Raw genomic sequence first — 26,007 nt, 5'->3', positions numbered from 1 at the left:
TTTGTATTCTACTTAGAGACAGGGTCTCACTGAGTTACTTAGCGCCTCACTTTTGCTGAGGCTGGCTTTGAACTCATGATCCTCCTGCCTCAAGCCTTCTGAGCCGCTGGGATTACAGGCATGCGCCACCACGCCTGGCTCCTGCTGACCGTTTTTTAAGTGTACAGCTCAGTAGTGTGAAGTACATTTATACGGTTGTGCAATCAACTCCAGAACTTTTTTCATCTTGCCAGACTGAAAATCTGTCCCAATAAAACAAGAATTCTCCATTCATTCTCCCCATCCTCCTGCCCTTGGTAAACACACTTCTACTTTCTGTCTCTGTGAATTTGACCTTGAATCATGTGGTCCTTGTCCTTCTGTGACTGGTTTATCTCACCTAAAACATCCTCAAGGTTCCATCAATGTTGTACCAGGTGCAGAGATTCCTTCCTGTTTAAGGCTGAATAAATTCCACTGTAGGTGCCTACCACATTTTGCTTATCCACATATCTACTGATAGATGTGAAACCCATCCTTTTATTCTGAGGATACAGAAAAACAAGCCATGGGCTACATGTGGCCCATGGACTGAGGTTTGTCAAACCCTGACCTAGAGGCACAAAAAAGCAAACAGCATGGACCTAAGATACTAAGCTCCTTAATCCAGGGCATCTCCAATGTATCAGGTTCTTCCCAGAATCCCTACACCAAAGAAACACCCACCAAGCACCCATTGATCCAAGACAACAGTGAAGTCCTAACAATGCGACCTGACATGCACTCAAACCTGGAATCTGCACACCAGAATCTGCACACCTCATTCCCAGCTCCACAGCAATTCTCCTGTGACACTAGCTTTTAAGTTCCGCACTCACCAAGAATTCCCTGCAAAGGCTTAGCTACATTGAAGGGAACAGATACCATTTAACACTGAAACTGCAAGTGATTCTGAGCGAGAAGTTCCCCTGGTGTCCAACAGATGTCACTGTGTTTCCCTAACTACCTGGAACATGCCGGCCCCTGGGGGTGTGCTGAAAAGCCCAGGGAACCTTGGCACTTGCTTGGGAACCCAGATACAGGCCTTCCAGGGTTTCAGAGGAGTGGCCAGGCAGGGTCAAAGTCAATATGTGGCTAATGTCAGGCACACAAGTTCAGTGCTCAGTGCTCAGTGCTCAGTGACAGACTCAGGCTCCTGACCCCCTCCCTGCTTCCTTCTGTTGGCTACCACACCTCCCAGACCCCATACCACAATTGCTGCCTTGTTTTGTTCCTGAGCCCCTCATCATCTGCTGCCCCCTGTACTGCTCATGAGAGACGCAGGTATTCACCTGCCTCAGGAATTGAAGCAGCCTCTCCCCTGGTCTTCATTCCCCTACGGCCTTTGCAAGCCACAGTGCTGCTGGGAAACTTTTGGGCAAATGTGCCCCTCCTGGCATCACCAGCCCAGCCCTCCTCCCACCAGCCCTCCTCCCACCAGCCCTCCTCCAACCTGCTCGCCTTCCAGCTGTGTACACGGTCACCCTCCCCACTCTTACCCCCTCACGACCCCTGTCCACCCTGGCCTCTTTCTCTGTGGCAACACTTGCTTTTTAACATGTCAGTCTCCCGGGTACCAGATAAAAGCTCATGTTGCGGGGGAGTCTGGTGGAGTGCTTCGCACGTGGACATGGCCTCAGAACAATGATAGTACCCTTTCACTTCAAAGGAGATGGCAGGGTTGGTCCTGGAACAACCATGGGGATTCCTTTACACATCAGAGTATAGGATTTTTTCAGAATGTGCTCATGTTTGATCTTCACAACCTCTACAGAGGAAAGAGGAGTATTAGTATCTTCACTGGGACTCAGAGAGGTAAAAAATTTTGCACAAGGTCACACAGCAGCAAACAGAAGAGCCAGAATTAGAACCCAGATCTTCTGACTCATAGTCTAGTGCTCTCCTGTGACACACTGAGCCTCTGCATGAATTCACGTAATAACAGCCCGAGCTGACGTTGGTTACCTGTGCTTTAGTGTATTATCACTGCATTCCACATCTGGTACGTAGCAGGCATTTCCACGTGCCACATTAAGACATCACTATGATTTTAGGTTACAGAGGACAAAGGTCAATACACAGAATTAGACACTAACTACAAACTACAAATAGTAAATATTAAAATGTATTTTTAGGAAAGTTTATATTGCAATATACTGAAGCACTAAGTGCAGGCACTCCCTTCAGGTGCCAGCCATACCTGCTTATTAGTGCTCTCAGGTGTCCCTCAGAATCTACTCTGCATCTTCCCACCCTGCTCTGCACCCCAGTGTGCGCCAGCTCTTTCCACGGTTCCCTTGCCATCTGACCTCCACTTGGACTAGTGCAAAGGGGTTCCAAAAGGAGACCAGAGGAGGGAAGGGAGAGAAGCTGGGAGGATAATCCTGACCCCTTCTGAGGGCTGCCTCAGGCTGGTGGTGACCCATGACTGAAGTTCAGGCTCCTATCAGATGGCCCTGTCCACACAGGAAAGGGCCCTTTCTCTGACTCATTACATACACGTTCAGACCTAGGGGTGGTAGCCTTGGTAAACCTGCCCAGAAGATGGTTACAAATTCTTTAACACTCTTACCATCATGAGGTGGGGTCTAGGTCCCCTCCCTGGAAAGTGGGTAGGTTCTGTGCTACTATGAACAAAACAAAAAAATTGGGAGAAGTGATCTGTTCCAGGTTCAGAAGCCAAGTCTTGGGGGATTGGCAGCTTCTACCACTCCCTCTTGGAGTCCCTGGACTTCAACATGGGAAGCCCAACCCGCAAGGCTGCCGGGCTGGGAGGAAGCCTGTTACTCTCAGGGTTTCATTGCTGTGACCAAAAAACCTGACAAGGACAATCGAGGAGAGGAAAGATTTGTTTTGGCTTGTGGATTCAGAGGACTGAGCCACGGTCAGCCGGCTTCAAGGCAGAGACGCCAAGGCAGAAGGGCTGAGGGGGGGAAGCTGTCAGCTCCTGGCAGCCAGGAAGTGGGGGGCATGCCCCCGATGGCCCACTTCCCCAACCACGCCCCACCTGTCTCCAATTCTTATCACCTCCCAGAAAGTCCATCCAATGATGAATCCACAAGTGAGTTAACCCACTGATGGGGTCAGAGCCCTCATGACCCATCCATCACACCTCTGAACACTGCCGTGGCCTGACACAGGAGCTCTGGAGGACACTCCAGATCCCAGTCACAACAAAGGAAAGAGGAGAGTGGCCTCCAGCAGGCCTGAAGCTGCTTGGGCTGCAGACATCACAGAGCAGAAGCGAGCTTCCCCACTGTGCCCAACTGAAATCCTGAACCAGAACTGTGACATAGACCAATAGTCCACGACTGTTATAGTCACCAAGTTTGGGGATTGTTTATTACACAGCAATAAATCACTGAAGCACCACTCTCTTCTAACTAAGCAGTCCACTTACTAAGGTCCCTCACTACCCAAATTGAATTCCACCTGTTCCTACAGGGCTCTGACAAAATACAAATGACAGTCCTTAGAGCTGCTAATCACATTCTAGGCTTCTGAGAGAACGGCAGGACTGCACTCCCCTGGTGACAATGAAAGTGAACAGAAATGACACGAGTCACTCCCAGACAAAAGCTTCATGAGCCACTGGGCCATTCCTTAAGCTCTCTCCCCTCTGACATTTCAGGGGGTGATATTAGTTCCAGATGATGAGGTTTTTATCAACCCAGATCCCCATGGGAGGATCACATGAAGAGAAGCTACCCACAAATTCTTCATCTCACACCCAAGATGAAAACAAGAAAAAAAGGTCTGTGACTTCAGCACCTAAGATTTGGACCTTGTTATAATCATCCTAACTGACATGAGAAGCTCCTTTGTTAATACTGACGGAATGACCATTAGGGGTCCACGTGGCCTCCTGAATATTCTGCACACCAGGAAGGAGGTCTATAAACTTATATTTGCATGCCCATATTTTTCACATCTACAATCAGGAAACCCCTCTAGAACCTCCACCCACAGGGAGCACTGCTGACCACCTGGGGTCAGCCCCGTGTGTGCTCCAAGGCCACCCTCTGCCCACTGCTCCCAGCCAGTGAACAAGTGAACAAGGCAGCCCATTCCCAGCTGGCTGGCCGGGCCTCCTCTGACACAGTCTGGCCCTTCCAGCCCACCTCCTCTCACTGGCTCCTTCACTTGGAGTCAAACGGAGTCCCAGGCCGGCTTCTCCCAGCCCTCCCCATCTCCACTCCTGTTTCCTCTCACATCTGAAATAAAATCCTGGTGAACTTCATCCTGTCTGCTTCTCTGAGAACCCAGGCTAATGCCAGTGCGCATTCAGCTTCAAAATATTAGCTTTGACAAACTAAACACTGACACAAGAAAAGTGGCTCTCTCTTATTGAATAAAGTCCGTCCCATTAATCTGAAGTAAAAAGTAACCAGTTTTTCAGAATGTGATACCCCTATCTATGGCTGAGTCTAATTCCTTATTGCCTGTAATAATTCAACATTGTTTTCTTCATGTGACTTTTACAAAGTATAACTTCAACCTATCTGAAAAATTCCCCCTTTTCCAAATGTCCAGAATAGTCTTCCAATCCCTTTTCAAAAACCCTGGAGACGATGTATATTTTGAAATTCAAAACTTTTAGAAATAAGTGCATCTGCCACATTTGATATAACATCCCCAGGAGATCTTGGAATATAAAGAAATAGTGATATTTCTTCCACAAAATATATAAGTGTTAGCCAGGCACAGTGGCGCACGCCCATAATCCCAATGGCTAGGATGGCTGAGGCAGGAGGATCTCGAGTTCAAAGTCAGCCTCAAGGTGCTAAGCAACTCAGTGAGACCTTGTCTCTAAATAAAATACAAAATAAGGCTGGGGATGTGGCTCAGTGGTCGAGTGCCCCTGAGTTCAATCCCTGGTACCAAAAAAATATGTGTGTGTGTGTGTGTGTGTGTGTGTGTGTGTGTGTATTAATGCAAGTGGATGAAAGTAAACAGTCTTGAGATGGTTCAGGTAGAGCTGGACAAAAACTGAGTTCAATAAAGGTTAGATTGTATGCCAAATGAATTAGAAGAAAACATTCCATTTAAGTTCAGGTTGTAGATGAGGAATTGTGAACCCGTATGTCCATATTTCAGAAAACTATGCAGCCCTTTAAAACAAAACAGAAAACAAACAAACAGAAAACCAGGTCCACCTTTGTGTTAACACAGCAGAATAAGTGGCCACCCACAGTGTTGGATGAGGAAAAGCACAAACAGAACAGCCTGCGGTATGGGGCTGGGGATGTGGCTCAAGCGGTAGCACGCTTGCCTGGCATGCGAGCCGCACTGGGTTCGATCCTCAGCACCACATACAAAAAAATAAAAATTAAAATTAAAGATGTTGTGTCCGCCAAAAACTAAAAAAAAAATAAATATTAAAATTCTCTAAAAAAAAAAAAAAAAAAAAAAAAAAGAACAGCCTGCGGAGACGAGACGGCCTGCAGCACAGACACAGAGCGGGAAAGGAGAAAGGACCAACCTTCACTCAGGAGCACCCCGCTCCGCACCTTCTACCACCCGCGATGTTTCGTAGTGACTTGTCTCTAGTTAAGAAATGCTATGGGGATGCTGTGTGTGGGTACCGATGGCGATGTGGGGACATTTTAAAATGTGAACTTATTTACATTATTTAGGAGACAGACTGAGTTCGCCTCTGTCAGCTGCCCAGGCTGATGGCAGGTAACTAACATGTCAAGTATAAATTAGGGACTGAGTGCACAAAGATTTATTTAGACACCTAACTAAGGTGCACATGTCAGGGCAGTGGACCAGAGCCCCTACAGAAGACCTCAGCCCAAACTGTAGGCGTCCCTTCTCCTGTCCAAGGAGCTGATGCAGGAAATAGGCTACAGCTGCTCCCACTGGGGACCCCCCAAGAGCCGCCCGGTTCTGGGCAGTTGCTCCTCTCCCCATCCTGCCGCTCATGAAAGGTGGTGAGCCTTCCCCAGCCCACTGCCTTCCCAGCCTTTTTAATTCTAAATGACAAAAACACAAACAAAATGATGGAGAACAGGAAGAAAAATTAATTGAGGAGGGAAAAACTCAGTCTTTGTTCTCCCTAGGTGCTTAAACAACCCTGGGAGAAATTGTCTGCTGTGGATAAAAGTTGAAGAATCTTAATTAGGGAGCTGCAAATTCAAATCCAATACAATTTCATTCATTTTCTACAGTCATTATTGGCTCTAGGTGGGTTTTTTTTCCCACAACATGTATAGCTCCATAGTTTTAAAATATTCATTATTTTAATTATGGGCATAATTGAGAATAATAACAGATAATATATAAAGAGCTATGTAAAATTTGAGTTAGCTATTTGTCTTTTACAAAGCACTGTCCAGGAAGGTACCAAGGGCCAGCACTCTGTTGGCACTTAAGAAAGATCTCACTTATGTATTGTTTTTTCAACCCTAGGCTACCCAGTGAACAGCACTCATGGGAACCCTGCCCGCAGAAAGCATGCATGTCCCTGTGTGGGCAGAAGCATAGTTAAGGAGGGGATTCACCTGTGCCTGGTGCTGTGAGGAAGAAGGGCAGTGGGGTGTGGCCAGCAAGATCCTCACCAAGGCGCTGTGGGGCAGAGCTCATCCTCGGCTGTGGATGAGGAACTGTCACTATACTGAGTTATAATTAGCTAAGAGCAAGAAGTCCTGGTGTGCCACCGCAAGGTACGGTGGACACAGATAACAATAATGAACTGTACATTTCAAAAAGCTAGCAGAAAGATTTTGAAAGTTTTCACTAAAGAAATGATAAATGAGGGCTGCATTGTGGCTCAGCGGTAGTGCGTTTGCCTAGCATGTGTGAGGCACTGGGTTCGATTCTCAGCACCGAGTATAAATAAATAAAGACCTATCAACAAAAAAAAAAAATTTTTTTTAAAAAGAAAGAAATGAGAAGATGTCTGAGGAATATGTTTAACCTGATGTAAACATTATGCAATGTACACATCTATCAAAACATTTCATGGAACTCCACTAATGCATTAAAAAGAGTTGTCATTATTTGTAACATTAAAATATGCTAATTATAATAACATGAATTGTCCTGAGCAAATAGTAATTATAATAATTGTCACTATTATAGTAATTATTTTGTCAACAGGTCAATGAGGAAAAGGACAGGAATAAATGAGGAAGAAAGTCCAATTGTGTGAGGAGGCCTATGAATAATTACTGCAAAGAATTTCAATAGCACTGTTGTATTCCTCTGACGTGGGAAGTTCCTCCACACAGGGGCTCAGAGACCGTCAGTGTCATACACTTACCCCATCCCCCAAACAACCACATACAGACTAACAGAAAGACAGCCTCAAAACAAATGCAAGGTTTGTATTTTCCAAAGATATTGCTTATATTTTCTAAGACACATCCAATTTCACAGACTTGGTCCCTTTGTGTCCATAAACAACTAAAAATCTCAGTGTTTTGATATTTAAACCATATCCAAGATTACCTCTTGAACCTAGAAGCAACACAAAAATCCTAGTCAGATCAAGTACTCTATTTGTTTTGGAAAACATGGCTCTGAGGCTCAAAAGGGCCTGCACTTGATAAGAGAGAAACATCTTCCATCAAGACCAGTGCTCTACGTCAGAAACCCTTTGGCATGTAAAGTAAGGCTGCAGAGCCGCTGCAGTCAGGTATTCTTGGCTTCTGTAAAATAAGAGCCCATAGCATGGAACTCCAGCAGGGAGAAAGGTGAGCATTTCATCAAAACAATATACAAGTTGCTTCTGGCTTCTCTTCCTACCAGCAGTGGTAATTCCAGAAACCTGACAAAAATCCTATGAACTAAATATGACACAAGGCTCTTCACTTGGCAAAGAAAAAAAAAATTAGAATTCTAGGTCCCCGAGTGTCTCATAACAGTTCACAATGGAAAAGATATCAGTTGATTTATTATGCAAAATGAGAGTCATAAGGAATTCAGAGCCGTGCTAATGAGACAGCCAACCTTTGATGGGACCTTAACTTGGCTTCACTTTAATTTTTGCTGTCACAAAATTGTTATAATAGAAAATCATGTTCTATTAAGGAGACGGCAAATCCACGACACTCAGGCTACACTGCCCCTCTCTAGGCAACTCATATCCGCTGTGACAGACTCGTCCTCAGTGGACAGCTTAACAGGGTCCAAGCAGCCTCCACCCACAAACTGAATAGGCACAAGATCCAGGGGCCACCTGCCAAAGCTCCTCTAGACTGACGACCTTACTTGACATCCACCAGGCTGGATTCCACTACTCCAAACACAGGGGCTATTTTTAAGACCTGTGCTTGATATTACTGAGAAGTATGGACGCAATGAGAAGGCAAATGGGGTTCAAGCCACCGTGGAGTCAGTTACACTGTGTCTACCCTCTTCGGTGCCCATCAGTTTACTATAAACAGACAGAAGATTTCATTAGCCAATCACTGACCTTGTGGAGAGCAGGGGCCAAGACAGGCACCAGGAATCCGTTGTAAATGTAACTGACAAGCTGATTGCGAATCAAGGGGTGAGCCACCTGGGACACAAACAGGCAGGCAGAGAAAGTTCAATCTTCAGGTCTTAAAATCAAACATTTCTGTATATGTGCTCAATGCAAAAAGGAAATCCAAATTTGGTTCATTTATACAGTATATAAAGAATAATTCAGAATTGCTGTGTGATTTTTTTTCAAATGGTTTAACCTAGTATAAACAGCTTAGCTAAATCTGGATTTTCAAATTTAAAAAACAACGGTAATTTTCAAGAGTCTATGGAGGGGGACAAAAGACTGAATATATATAAGGATTCATAAATTAAAATTAACAAACTGGTAAGTATGAATTTTACCCCTTAACTTCCTCTAGAGCCCATCTTAACTTGTAACTAATTTCAAAAGACATAACTGTCAAACAGATAATTAAATATACTTATTTTGCTAGCAGAAAGAATTTTCTCATTCTGAAATACATTTTCTGATAGTCATTTATGTTAAAGAGAAAGGGATTTGGAAAATATTTTCAGGGGCTACAGCTGTAGCTCAGTGGTAGAGTGCTTGCCTAGTTTGTGTGAGGCACTGGGTTCAATCTTCAACATCAATAAAAATAAATGAATTTTTTTAAATAAAAAAATTTTTTTCATTAAAACATAGACAATGTTCAAAACCAGAAAACACTGAAAGTACTAACACTTCCCATATTTGACTGTCAAAATATACCCAGCATGATACTTTACCAGTGTCTATGAGAAGTAACCTTTCCAGTTGAATCCCCAAACAAAAATTCTTAAAAGCATATGGCAGGCTGGGGATTCAGCTCATTGTGTGCTTATCAGCAGGATCAAGGCCCTGGGTACCACACCAACAAAAAGAAGAAGAAGAAGAAGAAGAAGAAAAAGAATAAAGAAAGAAAACAGACACACACACACACACACACGTACTTATGGCTTCAATTTCAAAATATACTAATTTCAAAATATACTTCCCACTAGTGAAGGAAGGAAGGAAGGAAGGAAGGAAGGAAGGAAGGAAGGAAGGAAGGAAAAAAAACTGAAAAGCAATTCTAGATAAGTAAGGCTAGATATTTAAATTACGGATAATGTCTGTGTCTCCCCTCCCCCACATTTGGAAAGGAATTTTTATTTCCAGACACTTCTGCAAGAAAATCTTGATAGGCTATACTATTAAAAAATAATTGAAGATGTGATCCATTTGTCTTACATATAAATAAAACCTCCTTCGACTTAACAATAAAAACAAAATGGAACTAAAGTAATTTACTTGCATTTTCTTCCAGAAGCTATTTCTTTATTTGGTAAATAAACAGATAAACTTAACATTTTTCACCCTCCAATCACCATAAAAAAAAATTTCATAATAAATCCAATATTAAGGTAATATTTATGCTGTATAAAAGTAAAATATTTTTATGAAAATCTACTACATCCTTAAATATATATAAAATCTGATTTTTATTGAAAATAGTAACAAGGAATCTGAAGGTAAAAATCTAATCAAGAAGCCAAATATACAAGAGTTCAGTGGCTGGTTTTTTCCCCTAAGCAGACCAATTTCAAAGCAAATTTAATTTGTGTTGCTAAGAAGATGGTTAACTTCTTCTAAATTCAATTGGGATAATAATATTCTTTATGTGGTATGCACCATTAAGCAAAATAAAGTGTTTTCCTTTGTAGACTCCCAAGAAGACCTTGAAGTAAAAGTGTTATAATTTGGAATACTTAAAAGCCTAAAAATACCTATTTAATGAGTCAGGCACTGAACTTATTTTGATGGGTAAGTGGATGTGGATAATCAAAACAGAATTAACACAATCTATAGAGGATATAATCTACTCATTTTTTTCTCAATTGAGACTTCCCAGAATCTTACAAAACAAACACTTTCGCTCATTCCAGAGCATTTGGTGGGCTTGAAGTAGAGCACCCATATTCCATGAACGTGATTAAGATTAGAAGGGACCCCAGCAAAGGGACGCACCTGGATGACGGCGTTGCAGAACTCCAGGGAGTTCATGAACTGCACGAGGGGCGGCAGCAGGAGCCAGTCGTCCTTCAGCAGGCAGTGCCATTCCTCGCCCTTCTCCTCCAGCTTGGTGGGCAGGGAAGAGTAGAGCCCGCTGAGCCCAGTGGCAAGCACCTGTGTGCAGAAATAAAAACAGAACAGTCTTCTCCAAAGTTCTGAGGCTGCTACTAGAAGCTCCTGAGTGGTACCTATTTTCTAGGCCAAAGACTAAACTTGAAGGAGCAAGGTGGAGGATCAGCTGGTGAGGAAGCATTCTGCAAGTGGAGGGAGCAAAAGGACCAGAGCTACTGGGCCACGGCATGGGTGGGTGGCAGCGGTTGATGGTCCCTTAGTGCCAGGCACCATGCTGGGCTGGAAGGGAGAGAAGTGAGAGGGGTGAACACAGATGAATAAAAAGGACTCCTGTCCCCAGGAAGCTCAGGAAAGGGACAATATGGTGTAGTTGGATACATTGAGCACAAACACCCCAGTCTATGGCGGCAAGCCTGGGGTTGGGGGGACCCAGGACAGAGGGCTGCACAGGTAGGAACCATGAGGGACTCTATGAGAAGGATTCCTTGCAAATCCCCACACACTGAAGGTCGTGACTGACACACATTTCCAGGTTAGAAAGTACTTTTGTGCAAATTATCTCATCTGATCTTCACAAGCAATAGCAAGGAGAAAGCTGGGGGTGGGGTCAGTGAGCTGTGACGAGAGTTCAAATGGAGGGGCAGGAGTTGTAGCTCAGTGGTAGAGCTCTTGCCTTGCATGTGTGAGGCACTGTATAAATAAGTAAATAAAATAAAGGTTCATCAACAACTGAAATAAAAATGAAAGAAAGAAAACAGTGCTGGGGATATGGAGAAAGAAAAGACGGTATCTCCAGGCCTAGGAGAGGCGCAGTGCTGTGTGGGTGTAGAGTTACAGGTAGACAGAGGCAGCTAGGTAAATAAGCACCAGCTCCTGCAGGAGTGCACAGGCCAGCAGGGAGAGCCCAAGGGACAGGGGGTCTAAGTTTTGAAGGAGTGCTCTGGGCTGGACATGGCCATCTAAAGCCATCTGAAGCCCAGGTGTGGCCAGCACTTCAAGCCACACAAACCTGAGAGAGAAAAAAAGGGAGACTTAGACAGGAGAGACATGACAAAACAGCCCACAGCGGCTGACACTAGAAACAGGAAAACAGGAGGAGACACTGGCCTAGGTGTGCTAAAGCATGGGAAATGACTTCCACAGGCCTGCTGTGGCCTCGCCCTTCCCCTTGTGCTGCCCCCTCCCTGGGGCACTCTCTGTATCTCCCCGCTCACCGTATCTGACCTGTTCACCCAGTCCACACCAGAAGCATGAATGATTTGTCAAAGGTGTTGAGTGTCAGAGTCCTTCCCAGGAGGAGCACACCAAATGTAACAGTAAGAGTACAGACCTGGGAGGTTTTCCGCCAGAGAAACCAGATGAAGCTGCGGGAGGGACTGGGAAGTGGGCGGAGGACATGGTATAGGATCTACAGTGCAGAATATAGGGCAGCACAAGAAATGGATAAACCATTCCAATGCTGGAGAAATCAAAGGTTCATATATCATTTCTCTGTTCCACTTTCTAGTAACCTTTATTCACTCATCTACTCACTCACACATTTAAAACAAACAAAATACTGAGCAGTTAAAACTTCAGGCCAGGTACTACATTAAGTACAGGAAAATCAACAGTAAGCAAGATCACAGCTTTATCTATTTTTCAAAATTAGGGCATTTGTGCCCAAAGGAAAATGTCACCTATTTAAAATACTTAGCTCCTTGTCAACATATCCAAACAAATCCCTTTAATTCTGATTTTGAATGTGACCCAGATGAGTTGCCTGTTGTAAATTAGAAATCTCTGGCAAAAGAGAACAGAGCCCAAAAGTTCTCCTTGAAGAGAAATCTAATCTTGATGCCACGTTTTAAAAATCAATTACATTTGCTAACTCATGCTAAATTAACCACAGAACAAAGGCTTTAATTCTGTGTACTCCTGATTTCTTAACCACTTTGAGGCTTTGAAGATGAATTCATAAAGACAGGCTTAATTTGTCTGACTAAAAAGCTGGGAATAACTATTCAGTATATCAATATAATTACAGCAACATTAATTTTCAAATTACATACATCAGTGACAGTAATTAAAAATAACACATACCTAATACTCACTTTTTAAAATGAGTATTCTGAAAAGGGCCTAGCTGAGATGTGAACAGAAGGAAGCCGTCCAGATGGAAGGACGCTCCATGCAGGACACGCCCTGCACAGAAGTGGCAGCTGGGTGGGGAATCCTGCCATGTTCCTGCCACTACCAGGTGGGGCAGGGTGACAGCCTGCTATCTTCTTCAGAGTGCCAAAGATACTCGGGAGGAAATGTTCTGCAGAATAGAGAATCATCAGTCTTGAGAAGGAGATTCCACACCTTTCCTGCTATTTATAGCCTCCCTTCTGGGGCTTTGCTCAGAGTTCGATTCATTCACCCAGATCACACGCAGTTCCAGAACCCAGCCGTGGGCCTGGCACAGGCAAGGTGAAAGAGCGGGGAACAGTCAGAGCAGGCGAGCTGGAGAAGAGCACCCACCAACTAAATAACCCAGCACGGAAGATCCACTCGCCACCTGAGGAACTCAAGAGTGCTGTGGGACCAGAACCAGAAAAAGGAGAGGCAACAATGGGTTCTAGGTATTTTCCAGATTCGAGGGTTTAAAAACACAATCTATCTACTTTAAAATTTTTTGAACTTTGAAATTATAAAAAAAAGAATATATACATATAATCACTAATTAAAAATAAAAAGCCCATCCACTATTTTAACCTTTTATTGACTCAGAACACATACACACACACCAAAAAAAAAAAAAAACAAACCCTGAAAGCACTATATTTATTCCCAACACAGTAAGTATTAACTCAATAGTTTTCATTTATCTCCCCTCAAGAGTATCCTTAAAAGAAACTAACAGCCATATGAAACCATACAGGTAAAGACAGACAAAAGACACAGCTCCCTGGCAGCTGGGTGGCCCGGCCAGCACTGAGACCAATCTGGTTTTGAGACAAATTCTGTGGTTGTTGGGCAGTTACTAAAGCTCTCTAAATCTCAGTTTCCTCACTGAGCTCTTGCAAGGATTAAAGAAAATAACCCATGTGACGAGATTAGCAGAACGGTTTCCGCATAGCAATGTTTTCATAGTGATGTTTCCACACAGTAAAGGAAAGATGACCTGGAAGATGACAGGCACAGGGCACTGAACAAGTCACGCGATTTCCATCTCTAAACATCTAATGGTACCCAGTTAATTCTAGAAAAACAAAGATTTTCAGCAGATGGCTATAGTCTGAAGCTGGCAGCAAAACACCTGGTGGAGACCATTTGCTACAACTTCCGAAAATAAAAAGCCTCATAAATTTTGGGATATGGGATAAATAACTTTCTACCTGCGGCTGTGTACCTAAAGGTCACTTACTTCAATTTGCATTTCTTGATTTATGTATATATGGGCTGTTTTCCACATTGGCCAACTTGTAACAAATGGCATGGGCTTAACCATCAATATTCAGTGTTTTTTTTGTTTTTGTTTTTTTTTAAGTGATAGTGTTATTTTGTCCCCAAGCATTTGTTGGCACCAAAGTGTTCTCTTGAGTGTTCTTACTCTCCTGGTTTTCTTGGGAAAGCACTTGTCCAGATAAACAGCTACAGGACCGGCCAGCTCTCCATATCAACTACAAGCTTCCAAAAGGGGTCCAATTTCCTCAAAGAGTCATTACCTCCCAACAGCCTGATCCTAACACGCTTTGACAATCATACTAATTAGAGAAAGCTTTTTGTCAACTATGGCCCGTAGCTGGACGGTTAATAGAGTGTGCTTTTATCTTCAACATAAAGGGGCCTTTTTTTTTTAATTATGTTGTCAGATGTAATTATAGAAAACTGGGTACAAAAGAGATTATGGGATCTATCCTGAGGGGCAACTTAACACAACGAAGCTTGTCTTCCCTTCTAGCAAACAAGGTCGGCTGTTTTCCCTGCAACTTTAATGGACTGTACAACATTGTGAAACACATTTTTATAAAAGCAACAGTCACTCAGTGAAATCTGCTGGTAATACAGTTAGTGAAAAATCTAAATGTTAAAAACATGCCCCATTCTTCTCCCAGTATATTTTAATTTTTAAATTATGAAATGTTACAAACATACAAAACATAATAGAATTGAAACCCATCACCAAGACCAGATTTTAACATTCTGCGGTATGTTTTTTCAAAGCACTCTACTCTCCCCACACAAAATAAAGCATTACAGCCTGGGAGAGAACCACAGTGGCAGAGTGTGTGCTCAGCATGTACAAGGACCTGGGTTCGATCCCCAGCACCAAAATATAAAATAGATCAAACATTACCAATAGAACTAAACCCTACTCTAACTCTTTCTTCTCCCTTCATCCCCCAAAAGCAACTATAATCTTGAACTTAGTAAATATTTTTCTGTGCTTGTTTTTGTAATTTTACTGTAGATAGATAGATAGATACAAAAAAAGTAGGCATTATAATTTTGAGTTCTAAAACTTTATGTAAATTTTCTGTAAAAGCCAACATACTATATGTACCCTTTTGCTATTACTTATTTTACTCAACATGTTTAGATTCCTGGTCTTCACACATGTAGATGAGGTTACATGCTAAAACATGTGATTCATTCATTTTGAATGTTGAATAGTATTGCATCGATGTATGAATAAACCAGTTTATCTTTTCTTTTATAATTTATATTTTTCTTTTTTTCAAATCACTGTTCTAACATGTGCTAGGTTTCTCTTGGGCAAATACCCATAAGGTGAAGGGTCACAGGGTATTCACATATTTAATCTTACTAAATACGGCTACACTGCTTTCCTAAAATTTGTAGTCTTAAGTCACTCGTTGTTAGTAGATGTCTAGTTAACCTCCATGCTGAGTGTTGGCCGCTGTCCCCTTGTGTATTCAATTTGCACTCCCCTGACTCCAAGGAAAGAATGAGAGCATACTCTCATATGTCACTGGCTTTGGTGTCTTCTGAGGGTCATACATTCATATCCTTTGCTCATTTTTCAAACGGGCTGTTTCACCTTTTTCTTCTTAATTTGTTGCATTACAAATTTTTTTATATATTATGGGTACCAATCATTTGTAATTATGTTCATTGTAAATATTTTCTCCTAGTATGTGTTTTTGTTCTTAATTCCAATCTTTTTTTTAAACATGTGTGTGTATGTGTTGTATTAGAGGTAGACACAATACCTTTATTTTATTTATTTATTTTTATGTGGCTTGAATGGTGGATCAAACCTAGTGCCTCAAACGTGCCAGGTGAGAGCTCTACCACCGAGCCACAACCCCAGATCCCAATCTTTTCTTTATGGTTGGATACTCTGTAAGATATCTTGAAATTTCATTGTTTATGCATATGGGTTCTTGAGTCACAATGCCCAGGTGCAAACCCTGACTATCATACTAGCCCTGTGGGCTTGTAAAATTTACTTGATGTCTTCCACTATAAAAAAGGGAATGACGACACCGGAACCTACAGCTATGAGGAGTTAATGAATTAATACGTGGAGAGCACTGAGAACAACACCTAGCACATGGAAAGCACCCCCAAAATACAGGATATCATTGTTGCCCTAATTCATAATTATCTCAGCCATTCTTGCCCTTAAACACTTTAAAGCAATTTCTAACGTCATTTGCTGCATTCATTTAAAAAAAAAAAAAAAACCCTACTTGGATTTTTATTCAAATCACATTAACATCACACAAACTACACCTAGCAAAGGGAAAGTTGTTCCTTCATACTGTACAGATCCAAGAGTCACCACCTTAGCCAATGGAGCACCATTGGGTGGTACAACCCAACAACCTGATTTAATCAAGTACATGGACTAACTTCAATTTGTAGGAAAACAGGGGAGAGGAACAAGTCAAACTATACAAAAAACATCAAACCCAGGATGCGGGGTGTTCTATAAGACAATGGTTGGTCCCTTCAAAAGTCTGTGTAGGGGGGAAGAAAAGTGGCAGCTGTTGTTTATTATTAGAGGTTAAAGAGACACAGGGTATGATGGAGGTTTGGGTATTAGATCATATTAAGGAACTGAATAATTTTCTTAGGCACAATAACGGTATTGTGCTTATATAGGAGAATGTCATTTGTAGGAAAACATACTAAATTATTTGATTTCTGCAAGTTAATTTCAAATGACACAGCAAAATAAATGAAAAGCACAGATGAAAATACACCACTGAATACCAAAGTATTAACAAATATGGTGTTCATTTTAGTATTCTCCCAAATTTTCATTTTACTTTTTTAATAATATATAGTTATAAAACATAAATTGCATTAACGTTCACAAATTGATTTTGCAAGAATGTTCCACTGTACATTATCTATGAATGACAGAGCTTTCCATTTATTTACATCTTTTTTAATGCCCTTCAATAAGGTTTTATAATTTTCTCCATAAAGGCCTTTCCTATATTTGTTAGATTTATTTTGAGATACTTTTTGATCATCTTGCTTTTGTAAATGTTGACTTTTTAAACCTGCATTTTGCATTCTTATCAAGTGAACCATCTGATATTCTGTGATTTGTTTCAATGCCTGCTCTCCTTTAAGAGCAGAACTATTGGAAACAATTCAAGTAAACCCAACACCAAACCTGGGAGCATTCCACCCACCCCGCCCCCACCTGCCAGAAAATATCTGCCCTTTCCTTAAGTCTCTCTTTACAGCAGCTTAAAGTTTACAATAAAGTTGAAAGGGAGGCACAGAGGTGTTCCATATACTCCCACTCCCTGCTTATGCACAGCCTCCCCATTATCAACACCCCCCACTGACAACTCAGAGCCACCCAGAGCCCATCCATCAAGTTAGAGTTCACTCTTGGTGTTGTGCACTGAGGGTTTGGACAATGTGTGATGGCTGTACCCACCATTACAGTAACATATACAGTGCTTTTGTTGCCCTAAAAAGTCCTCTGTGCTTCACCTGTTCATCCTTCACCCCGTCCTGATTTGGAAAAACTAATCATTTTATTGTCACCATAGTTTTGTCTTTTCCAGAATGTCCTATAGTTAGAATCATACAGCATGTATAGCCTGTTCAGATGGGTTTCTTTGATTTCATTATATGCATTTAAGATTCTTTCATGTCTTTTCATGGCTTGATAGCTCATTTCTTTTTAGTTAAATAATGGTCATTGTCTGTATGTACCACAGTTTTTATTCACCTGCTGAAGGACATCTTGGTTACTTCTAAGTTTGGGAAATCACAATAAAGCTGCTATAAATAGCCATGTGCAGGTTTTTGTGAGGACATAAGTTTTAACTCTTTTGAGTAAATACCAAGGAGTGCAACTGATGTATCATATGTCAGTTTCTGTTTCATTTTATAAAACACAGCCCACTGTCTTCCAAAGTGGCTGTATCATTTTGCATTCCCACCAGTAATAAATGAGTTTCTGTTGCTCCACATCCTTCCCATCATTTGGTATGGCTGGTGTGGCCCCTGTACACCAAATGCCAATTTAACCACCTCCCTACCACCTTAGCTTCCTATAATATGCAACCAAACACACCCCACATACATTTCTAAATGCCCTCTGGGTAGTGAACCACCCTGGTCAAAACCACCCATACAGTATTAATTAACAAGGACTCTAACCTACCTTTGGCAATTTGCCTGACCTATTCTAACAAAACTCACTGAGAGCCTTACAAACTATTCCACACATCTGAGGCAATACAGTTTATAAAGACTGGTTAAAAAAAAAAAGAAAAGAGAGAGAGAGAGAGAGAGAGAGAGAGCCAGTGAGTCAGGTGCAGTGTCACATGCCTGTAATTTCAGCAACTTGGGAGGCTGAGGTAGGAGGATCAGAGGTTCAAGGCTAGCTTCAGCAATTTAGCAAGATCCTGTCTCAAAAAATAAAAAGGGCTATGGATATAGCTCAGTGGTAAAGTGCCCCTGGGTTCAATCCATACTACTACTACTACTACTACTACTACTAATAATAATAATAATAATAATAATAATAATAATAGACAATGGAACTAAAATGGAAATGTTCACAGAACTGGGAAAGTACGGATAGTTGTTGCCCAATCAACAGAAGACACAAACCTAAAAAGCTGTCATTTATGTCCCCCTTCCAAAGACAGCACCAACACCAAAAAATACTCAGAGATCTAAGACCTCCCATGAGTTCCATATCATTCCCATGGTTTTCTGAAATGACTGGACCTGGGCTACTCCAATATCTGTAAAGAACCTTGTACTTTATTTCTCACCATACCATGGAATAAGAAACTAATCAGAGTATTTCTCGTTATCAGATCTGCAAGCACATATTCATTTTTTAAATAAAATCAATGCTTCAGTTCTATAATTAAGAGAAATAATTAATTTGTGAAACCAACTGAGAGGGGTCCTGCCACATCCTTTGATTCACTGGAGCAAAATCAACCTGAAAAGATAAGAATTTAGAAAGAGATATGTTCTTGGGGGAAAAAAAACTAAAATTGTTCCCAATCCAATAAAAATGAACCTGCAATGGCAGCACTTCTCATTTCCTCTGTTGGCTTATTTTGAGCTGACATTGCTCAGCCAAAAAGCATCTAAACTTAGATTTCTCTCCCCCCTCCCAAGATTTCCTCTAAACATTTTCCCATAGGAGGTACAACTTGGGTGCGGAGGAAAGGAATAAAAAGTATTTATCATTAACACAGGAGAGACAGAGGGGAGGGGAAGGAAAATATGCCAAGGAGGGGAACTTACTGGACAAAAGTAGGTGTTCTCCACGATGTGGTGGGCCACCATGCTGTTCTCAGCAGAGAGGGACATGATAAAGAGCAAAGCATCCCGCGCTTGTTGGCCTACTGTCCCCTCACGATGAATGAAGGGGATCAGAAGGGAGAAGATGAGGAAGTTGGCAGCCCCCTGGTCCTCACTGGTGTGGAAAAAGAGTTCCAGGATGGACGGGTCTTTGGCCAGGATGCAGCAGAGCTGATTGAGCAGGACCACCAGCTTCCCCTCCACGGCGGGGGTGGCCGTGCCTGAACAAGAGCTCAGCAGCATCATCAGAGGCTTCAGAATGGGCTTGTGGTGCAGCAGGGGCTGGTGCGACTGGGTGACCAGCATCTCATACATCTTCAGCTGCTCCATTTTAGTCTCATCGGTAAACTCCCGTCTCAGGCTCCACAGGAAAAGCTTCTCCATGATGTTCTCAGAGACCACGAATTCCAGAATCGGCCCCATCGCCGCATCCTTGGCTTGCTCTTCAATTAGCAAGAACAGCATGTGCTCTACATAGTTCTGCACGGCGCTGGCCTCATCCGGGGGGATGGACCCATATTTTGCCTGGGTGTTCTTCAAGGGGTCATGCTTCTCTAAGATTTTCACAACCTGTAACCAAACCGAACATTCATTATCTATCTGGGTTTATCATAATCACAAAAACATACCACCCTTGATTTGACCAAGTCATCACTCAAGATGCAGGAACCCGTAGTAAGATCAATGTGATATGTCTGTGTGTGTGTGTGTGTGTGTGTGTCTGTCTGCCCATCTGTCTCTGTCTCTTTCATAAAATGAAAGGGTTAAACTATGAAAGAAGATGTTTGAAGATGCTTATTTATAACAGTTAAAAATTACAGCAACCTAAATGTCAAAGAAAACAGTATGGTCATGCAAATTGAGATTACCTGAATTCCTTGGCTTACTATTGTGAAGACTATTAGAGCAAAAAAAAAACTGTAGTCATATTTAGATGAAAAAAAAAGCTAGCTATGTGTGTGAGATCCATAATTATCAAATATGTCAAAAACACACAGGTGAAAAAGGAGTGAAAAGAAATACAGGAAAATAATAATAGCGTTTGTGTTCAAAAGGAATGACAAGTTCCTAATTTTTTTTCTAAACTGTCAACAACGCAATGTTGCCTTTTTAACTTTAAAATACAATAAACAAGTAAAAGGAAATCTGACTAACCATATCTTCCTATAAATGGAGTTGCTTTGGAGATTTCATCAGAGGAACACAGCCACTCATCTGCCCTTGACAAAACAATATCCTCCCTCCTCTACCCGGATGGGCAGCCTCTTCAGGCAAGGTAGGAAGGATGAAAGGAAACTGATGAACAGACGTATAACCAGCAGAATCCACCTGGATGGCATATGATGAAACTCAAAAAAAAAAGGCTTTCAATGCTCCATTTCTTTGAGAAAAAAAAAATTCTGAGGTAACTAATTATAAATTAAGTCCCTAAATTTTAGAGTGATGAAAAAGTTTTGGAAATAATAGTAATGACTATGAATGTAATTAATGGTGCTGAATGGTTTTTAAAAAATGGTTCAGATGGTATACTTTGTCAAATATACTTCACTACAAAAACAATCAACTAATAGTAGAAACTAAATACATACGTAAGTGGGTCAATCACAGCCCTGCTCTATTTCTCTCCCTCACCCCTGCAGGCATTCCAATGCTTCCTACCTACCTTTCTCTACCCATTGATACTCCTACTTTGAGACTTAGAAATCTGAAAAATTTTATACCACAATTTCCATTTAACTTCATGACTTGGGATGTCTACAATAATCCCATATAATTTGCTCCCTTAAAGTGCATATGCATGGGCTAAGGACGTGGCTCAATGGTAGAGTACTGCTTGTCTAGCACATGGAAGGTCCTGGATTCTACCCCAGTACTGGGTGGGGGTGGGGGGGTATAGACACACATTTTTAAACAACCAAACATCTTAGCAAAGACTTTATTTTTGCTCCTTTTTTCCTTTCTGAGTTGCATGCAATATGCATCTCTGCAGTACCTTCCTGGCCCAGTTCTACGACGTGCTGTTACATATTCTGCATTTAGGTTATAGAATTTTTGCAAGTCACTGGGGAAGCTGGAAAATACACAATGCTCTGTCAGCAAGCATAAGCAATGAGGCAAATGTACTTCTCAGGGAAAGGTCTAAGTTTCTCCCTGTCAGAAGCAGGGGAAAGGGATCTTTGTGGACCAGGCAAGCGCATCCTGACAGAAATGAGTGGATTTCCACAGAATCTATAATTTCTATCAACTTCCATTATAAAATTGATAGTGCTTTGTCACAAAGGAAAAAGTCACCCCAATACCCTTGAGTTGATATTTTTAATGAGAAAGGCCTTCGGTGAGCAGCTACACAGGAGATGCGTGGCCCAGTGACGGGTGGCCACAGTGCAGCCACGGGGCAGACATTGGTTATCCTCTGCTTTGTCACAGTCCTGCCTCCAGAGTGTGCCCCAAGCCTACTGCCTCCACCAAGTCCTCCAAATTCCTCACCAGCCCGAAGACCTCACTGGCAGCAGGGCCCCGGGACCTGGGTCTCCCCCTTTCCCTTTGGCTCTGAGCCTTGACAACATCCACAGAGTAGAATCACAGTACCACACTAGTCCCAAGGGGCCTCCACTTCAACACCTCACGCTCTCCAGCCCCAAAAGTTCCTCCCTTTGTGGTTCCACATTATAGAATAGATTAGCTATATGCTTTATCAGTTCCATAATTTCAAAGTCCACATATTGAGTTTACTCATGAGAGCTATCTTTACAGCTCAGTCACCACAGTTAGAAATGTAATTATACTTCTCAGGGGTGCTGAGACTGCCCAAGATGTCTAAAACTGGAATTGTGCCTTCACATTGATAATAGCATGGCGAATTACCTCAGCCTTTCTGGAAAACAATCTGGTAATAAGTAACAGAAGTTATGAAATTGTTTTTGCCCTCTGACTTGCAAATCTGACTTCAGGAAAAACGTCCCAAGGAAACAATCCAAAAGTAATTTATTAAAAAATTTTAATATCAATAGTATTTTCCAATAATAAAAAATAAAATATTTTGACCCAAATGGTCAAGAATAAGAGAATTATAATCAAAAGGTTATATCACCATATAATACAACTATTGTTACATATCATTACATGTACCTCTATACATGAAATAATTTAAGTTAAAAAGCAAATATATTGACAAATGTATAATTAGAATTGATCTGAAGAGACATAAGTGATATTTTAAGGTTAATTAGTTCTTTCCTATAAGTTGCTCTAATTTCATAATATAAATTAAAAATAAAAGTAGACAAAGCAATTTATACTAATATCTTTAAAAAGGACCAAAACATTAAGTTTGAAATGATTATTGGACATCTCCTAAGCAATATACATTCATAAATCTGCATATATTTGTACATCTGATATTTATCATGTGTCTCCTATGTGGGTAATACAAAGCAAAATTCCTTATTTACAGGACCATAAATCACATTTTTTCATGAATTAACCTTCACTTATAATATTTATTCCAATGTATTCCTTTGCAAACTCTTCCTTCCCCAGCAGTGCTGGGGACTGAACCCAGGCCTCACTCATGGTAGGTAAGTGCTCCACCCTGAGCCACATCCCCAGTCCTGCCAGGAAGACTCTTATAAAGAGAACTGGGATTTTTATAGAGTGCTGATTGTTGAGCAGAAGCATATTAACTTTCTCTTGGCGTCTCCTCTATTCTGCCCCTGGGTTAATGGGCAGGGAAGCATGAGAATGGGGTTACAATCACCCACCCAGGTAGAAGGCTTATTGATCTCCTGCAGTGAAGCAGGCAGCTTAAAACCCCTTTCCTCACTCCCAGCCCTCACCTGGGGTTATGGCGGAGAAGTGGGCTGTGTTGCAACCAAGGCCCTTTGTGTCATGGGCTAAGAAGTGCTGATCAGGCCTGCTTTGCCACATACCCTTAACCTCCATGCTCAGGTGGCAGGTCCCTCCCAGGCTTCCTCCTGCCCCCTACCAGGTAGACACACCCATAACCTGCTTTCCACACACCCTGGGAGTGATTCAGGCAGGGCAGGGGTGCCTAAGCAGCTTCTGGGCTGAGCCATACTGAGATGCCAAGAACCTTCACCCCAAGGTCCCACCTCTGCTGCCCAAATGGTGTCATGGTTCTTTCAGTTTCTGGAGACTGATTGCTGATGTGACCTGGACTTCCCTGACCTTTCCCTTGGGTGCCCTCTTCTCACATCAACTCCAACACTCTGGCCTCCCTGATTTCTACTTGCTGCACAGAGCAACTTAGCAACTCTGACCTTCCAGGTCAATGGATGCCACAATTCCAGTGGCTCACAGTGCCTTCCGGTGCCTGGCCAGCTACCTCAGACTCTCAACCTGGCCTTAGATTGCCCACCCCTAGCTCTGACTTAGTCCCACACTATCAATCTCGGGGATAACGTGGGTTCAGGGGGAAGCACTACCAATGAGGCCAAAGGCATCACAGTAGGTGAGAAAGTGAAAGCAAGCAAGACTGTGCTTTGCAAATAGCCCCTCTGCAAAAGAAGTTTACTTCCTTAGGCTGAAAAAACTTTTAGTAGACTGATCTACACCTAACTAAACCCATGCTCACTACTAAAGTAAACCAGCAGAGATCAGAAATTATAATGTAAATGTTTTGCTGATCATAACCAGGCTTTGTTGATTTGAAAACTTTTTAAAATATATAGGCATGTGTGTGTGTGTGTGTGTGTGTGTGAGAGAGAGAGAGAGAGAGAGAGAGAGAGAGAGAGAGACAATTGTGAGCCTGGATCACATTTAGATCCACATGTAAATTATCGCAAGTCTAAAAAGAAAACAAAAATCGGGGGCTGGGATTGTGGCTCAGCGGCAGAGCGCTCACCTAGCACGTACAAGGCCCTCAGCACCACATAAAAATAAATAAATATCGGGCTGGGGATGTGGCTCAAGCGGTAGCGCGCTCGCCTGGCATGCATGCGGCCTGGGTTCGATCCTCAGCACCACATACAAACAAAGATGTTGTGTCCGCCGAAAACTAAAAAATAAACATTAAAAAAATTCTCTCTAAAAAAAATTTAAAAATAAATAAATAAAATAAAGATACTGTGTCCAACTAAAAAATAAAAATTAAAAAAAGAAAACAAAAATCAACAGTGTTGTACCTTCCTTGACCGAGGACCACCGCCTAATGCAGAACACTGGATTGTGTAAAACATGGGTCCAATCTAATCTAACATTTCTTGTGTTGCGTTTTAACCCATATATCACTGTCCAGGAAATAAAATGTAATCATTAAAAAAAAATCAGCAGTATGAACATGGTATTCAAATTATCAATCAGATAAAAATAGTCAAATTTAACCCAATTTCAAAGCTATTTGACCTACACATATGAGGTCTGCTGGGGCTAAATAAAATTAACAAATAGCATCTTTTTTTTTAATGAGGAACATCAGATGTTCCTACTCTTGTCCCTATGATGGCCCCATTAGTTGGTGACAGTGGGCCTGATTTTTTTACTTCAGCATTTTTATTCAGACATATATAAAAACAAAACCAAAGACTTTAATGATATAACAGGTATTTTCCTCCAATTTGGTTCACACAAAGACGTCCAGTTACTTCTCCTTCTGACCCTGCCTCCCACTTTGAGAGATCAGAAGCCTGTGTGAAGGAGGCAGCTGTGCTGTTGTGCCCAAACAAGAAAACAAGGCCTCTTGCAAGGGCTCTGACTTATGTCAGTTTTACCTGACACCTTTCAGTATAAAGCACATGCACTGGAATTGGGAAGATTTTAAATCCTGGGCCCTGTCGCTTCATTTGTTTAATTTCTTCGATGCTCAGTACCCCCTCATCATGTTTTGCTTTCCACAATTTCTGCTGCCTGTGGTCAACCACAGTCTGAAAATATTAAATGGAAGAATCCAGAGTGGGCCTGAATTGTAAACAGTTACAAAGTCTAAACAGGCAGTTTAAATGCTTTCAGAATGGAAGATCTACATTAATCACACAATCACACCTCAAGCTAACATATAATTTTCCCTCATGGTAAACACAAGTATTTCTGAGTCGATTCCAGCTTAACATTACTCTGCGTCTTAGATACATGCCTATATCAACAGGTGATTGTTTTTGCTACTCTAGTTAGAGCCTGGTTATTTCAAGAAAGTCATACTTCCAAACTCTTTGGAATGCTAATTTAAAATGGGAGTATGGAAAAAAAACAAGTTACCAGGCAACATTTTCCATCACACAGAAGAAACGCAGGATTTAGCCATCATACACCAAAATCCACTTAATACCAAATAACTAACAAAATAAGTTTCCATCCAGTTTTTGCTCATTACTTTTGCTCAGTCTTTCCCTTGCATACCTATCGCCACAGGGGTAGGAGCCTTCACCAAGTCACTTCTTGTATTACGTGCACAGTGGCAGCTCTAGGCCTGAGTCCCAGGGACCTGTCTAAACCCGAGATAGGAACAGGATAGGGAGGAGCTACGGAAAGGACTTAAGAGAAAGGGTCTAAGTAACGATAGACCAGAAAATGATAATTTCAACCACAGCAAAAATCAGACTCTGCAATGAGCGCACAGCGGGGCTCCAACAGCTCCTCCACTCCAGGTCAGGTGGAAG

The 26,007-nt window shown here is 41.9% G+C and overlaps 1 protein-coding gene across 2 annotated transcripts in view; it reads right to left on the bottom strand.

Moving 5' to 3' along the window:
- Fhip1a (FHF complex subunit HOOK interacting protein 1A) overlaps window positions 1–26,007 on the bottom strand; it is a 242,735-nt gene that overhangs the window by 62,817 nt on the left and 153,911 nt on the right. For both annotated transcript variants that reach the window (XM_015484474.2, XM_048813517.1), the window contains 3 exons: window positions 19,337–19,963; window positions 10,484–10,642; window positions 8,441–8,527 (listed from right to left, as the gene is read on the bottom strand). In XM_015484474.2, the coding sequence (XP_015339960.1) occupies window positions 8,441–8,527; window positions 10,484–10,642; window positions 19,337–19,963 (873 nt within the window). The remainder of the gene's footprint in view (window positions 1–8,440; window positions 8,528–10,483; window positions 10,643–19,336; window positions 19,964–26,007) is intronic.

The sequence above is a fragment of the Marmota marmota genome, unplaced genomic scaffold, assembly GCF_001458135.2.
Source record: "Marmota marmota marmota unplaced genomic scaffold, marMar, whole genome shotgun sequence".
NCBI classification, from domain to species: domain Eukaryota; kingdom Metazoa; phylum Chordata; class Mammalia; order Rodentia; family Sciuridae; genus Marmota; species Marmota marmota.
Note: the sequence above shows the minus strand (reverse complement) of the source record. Positions and strands in the feature narration are given on the sequence as shown.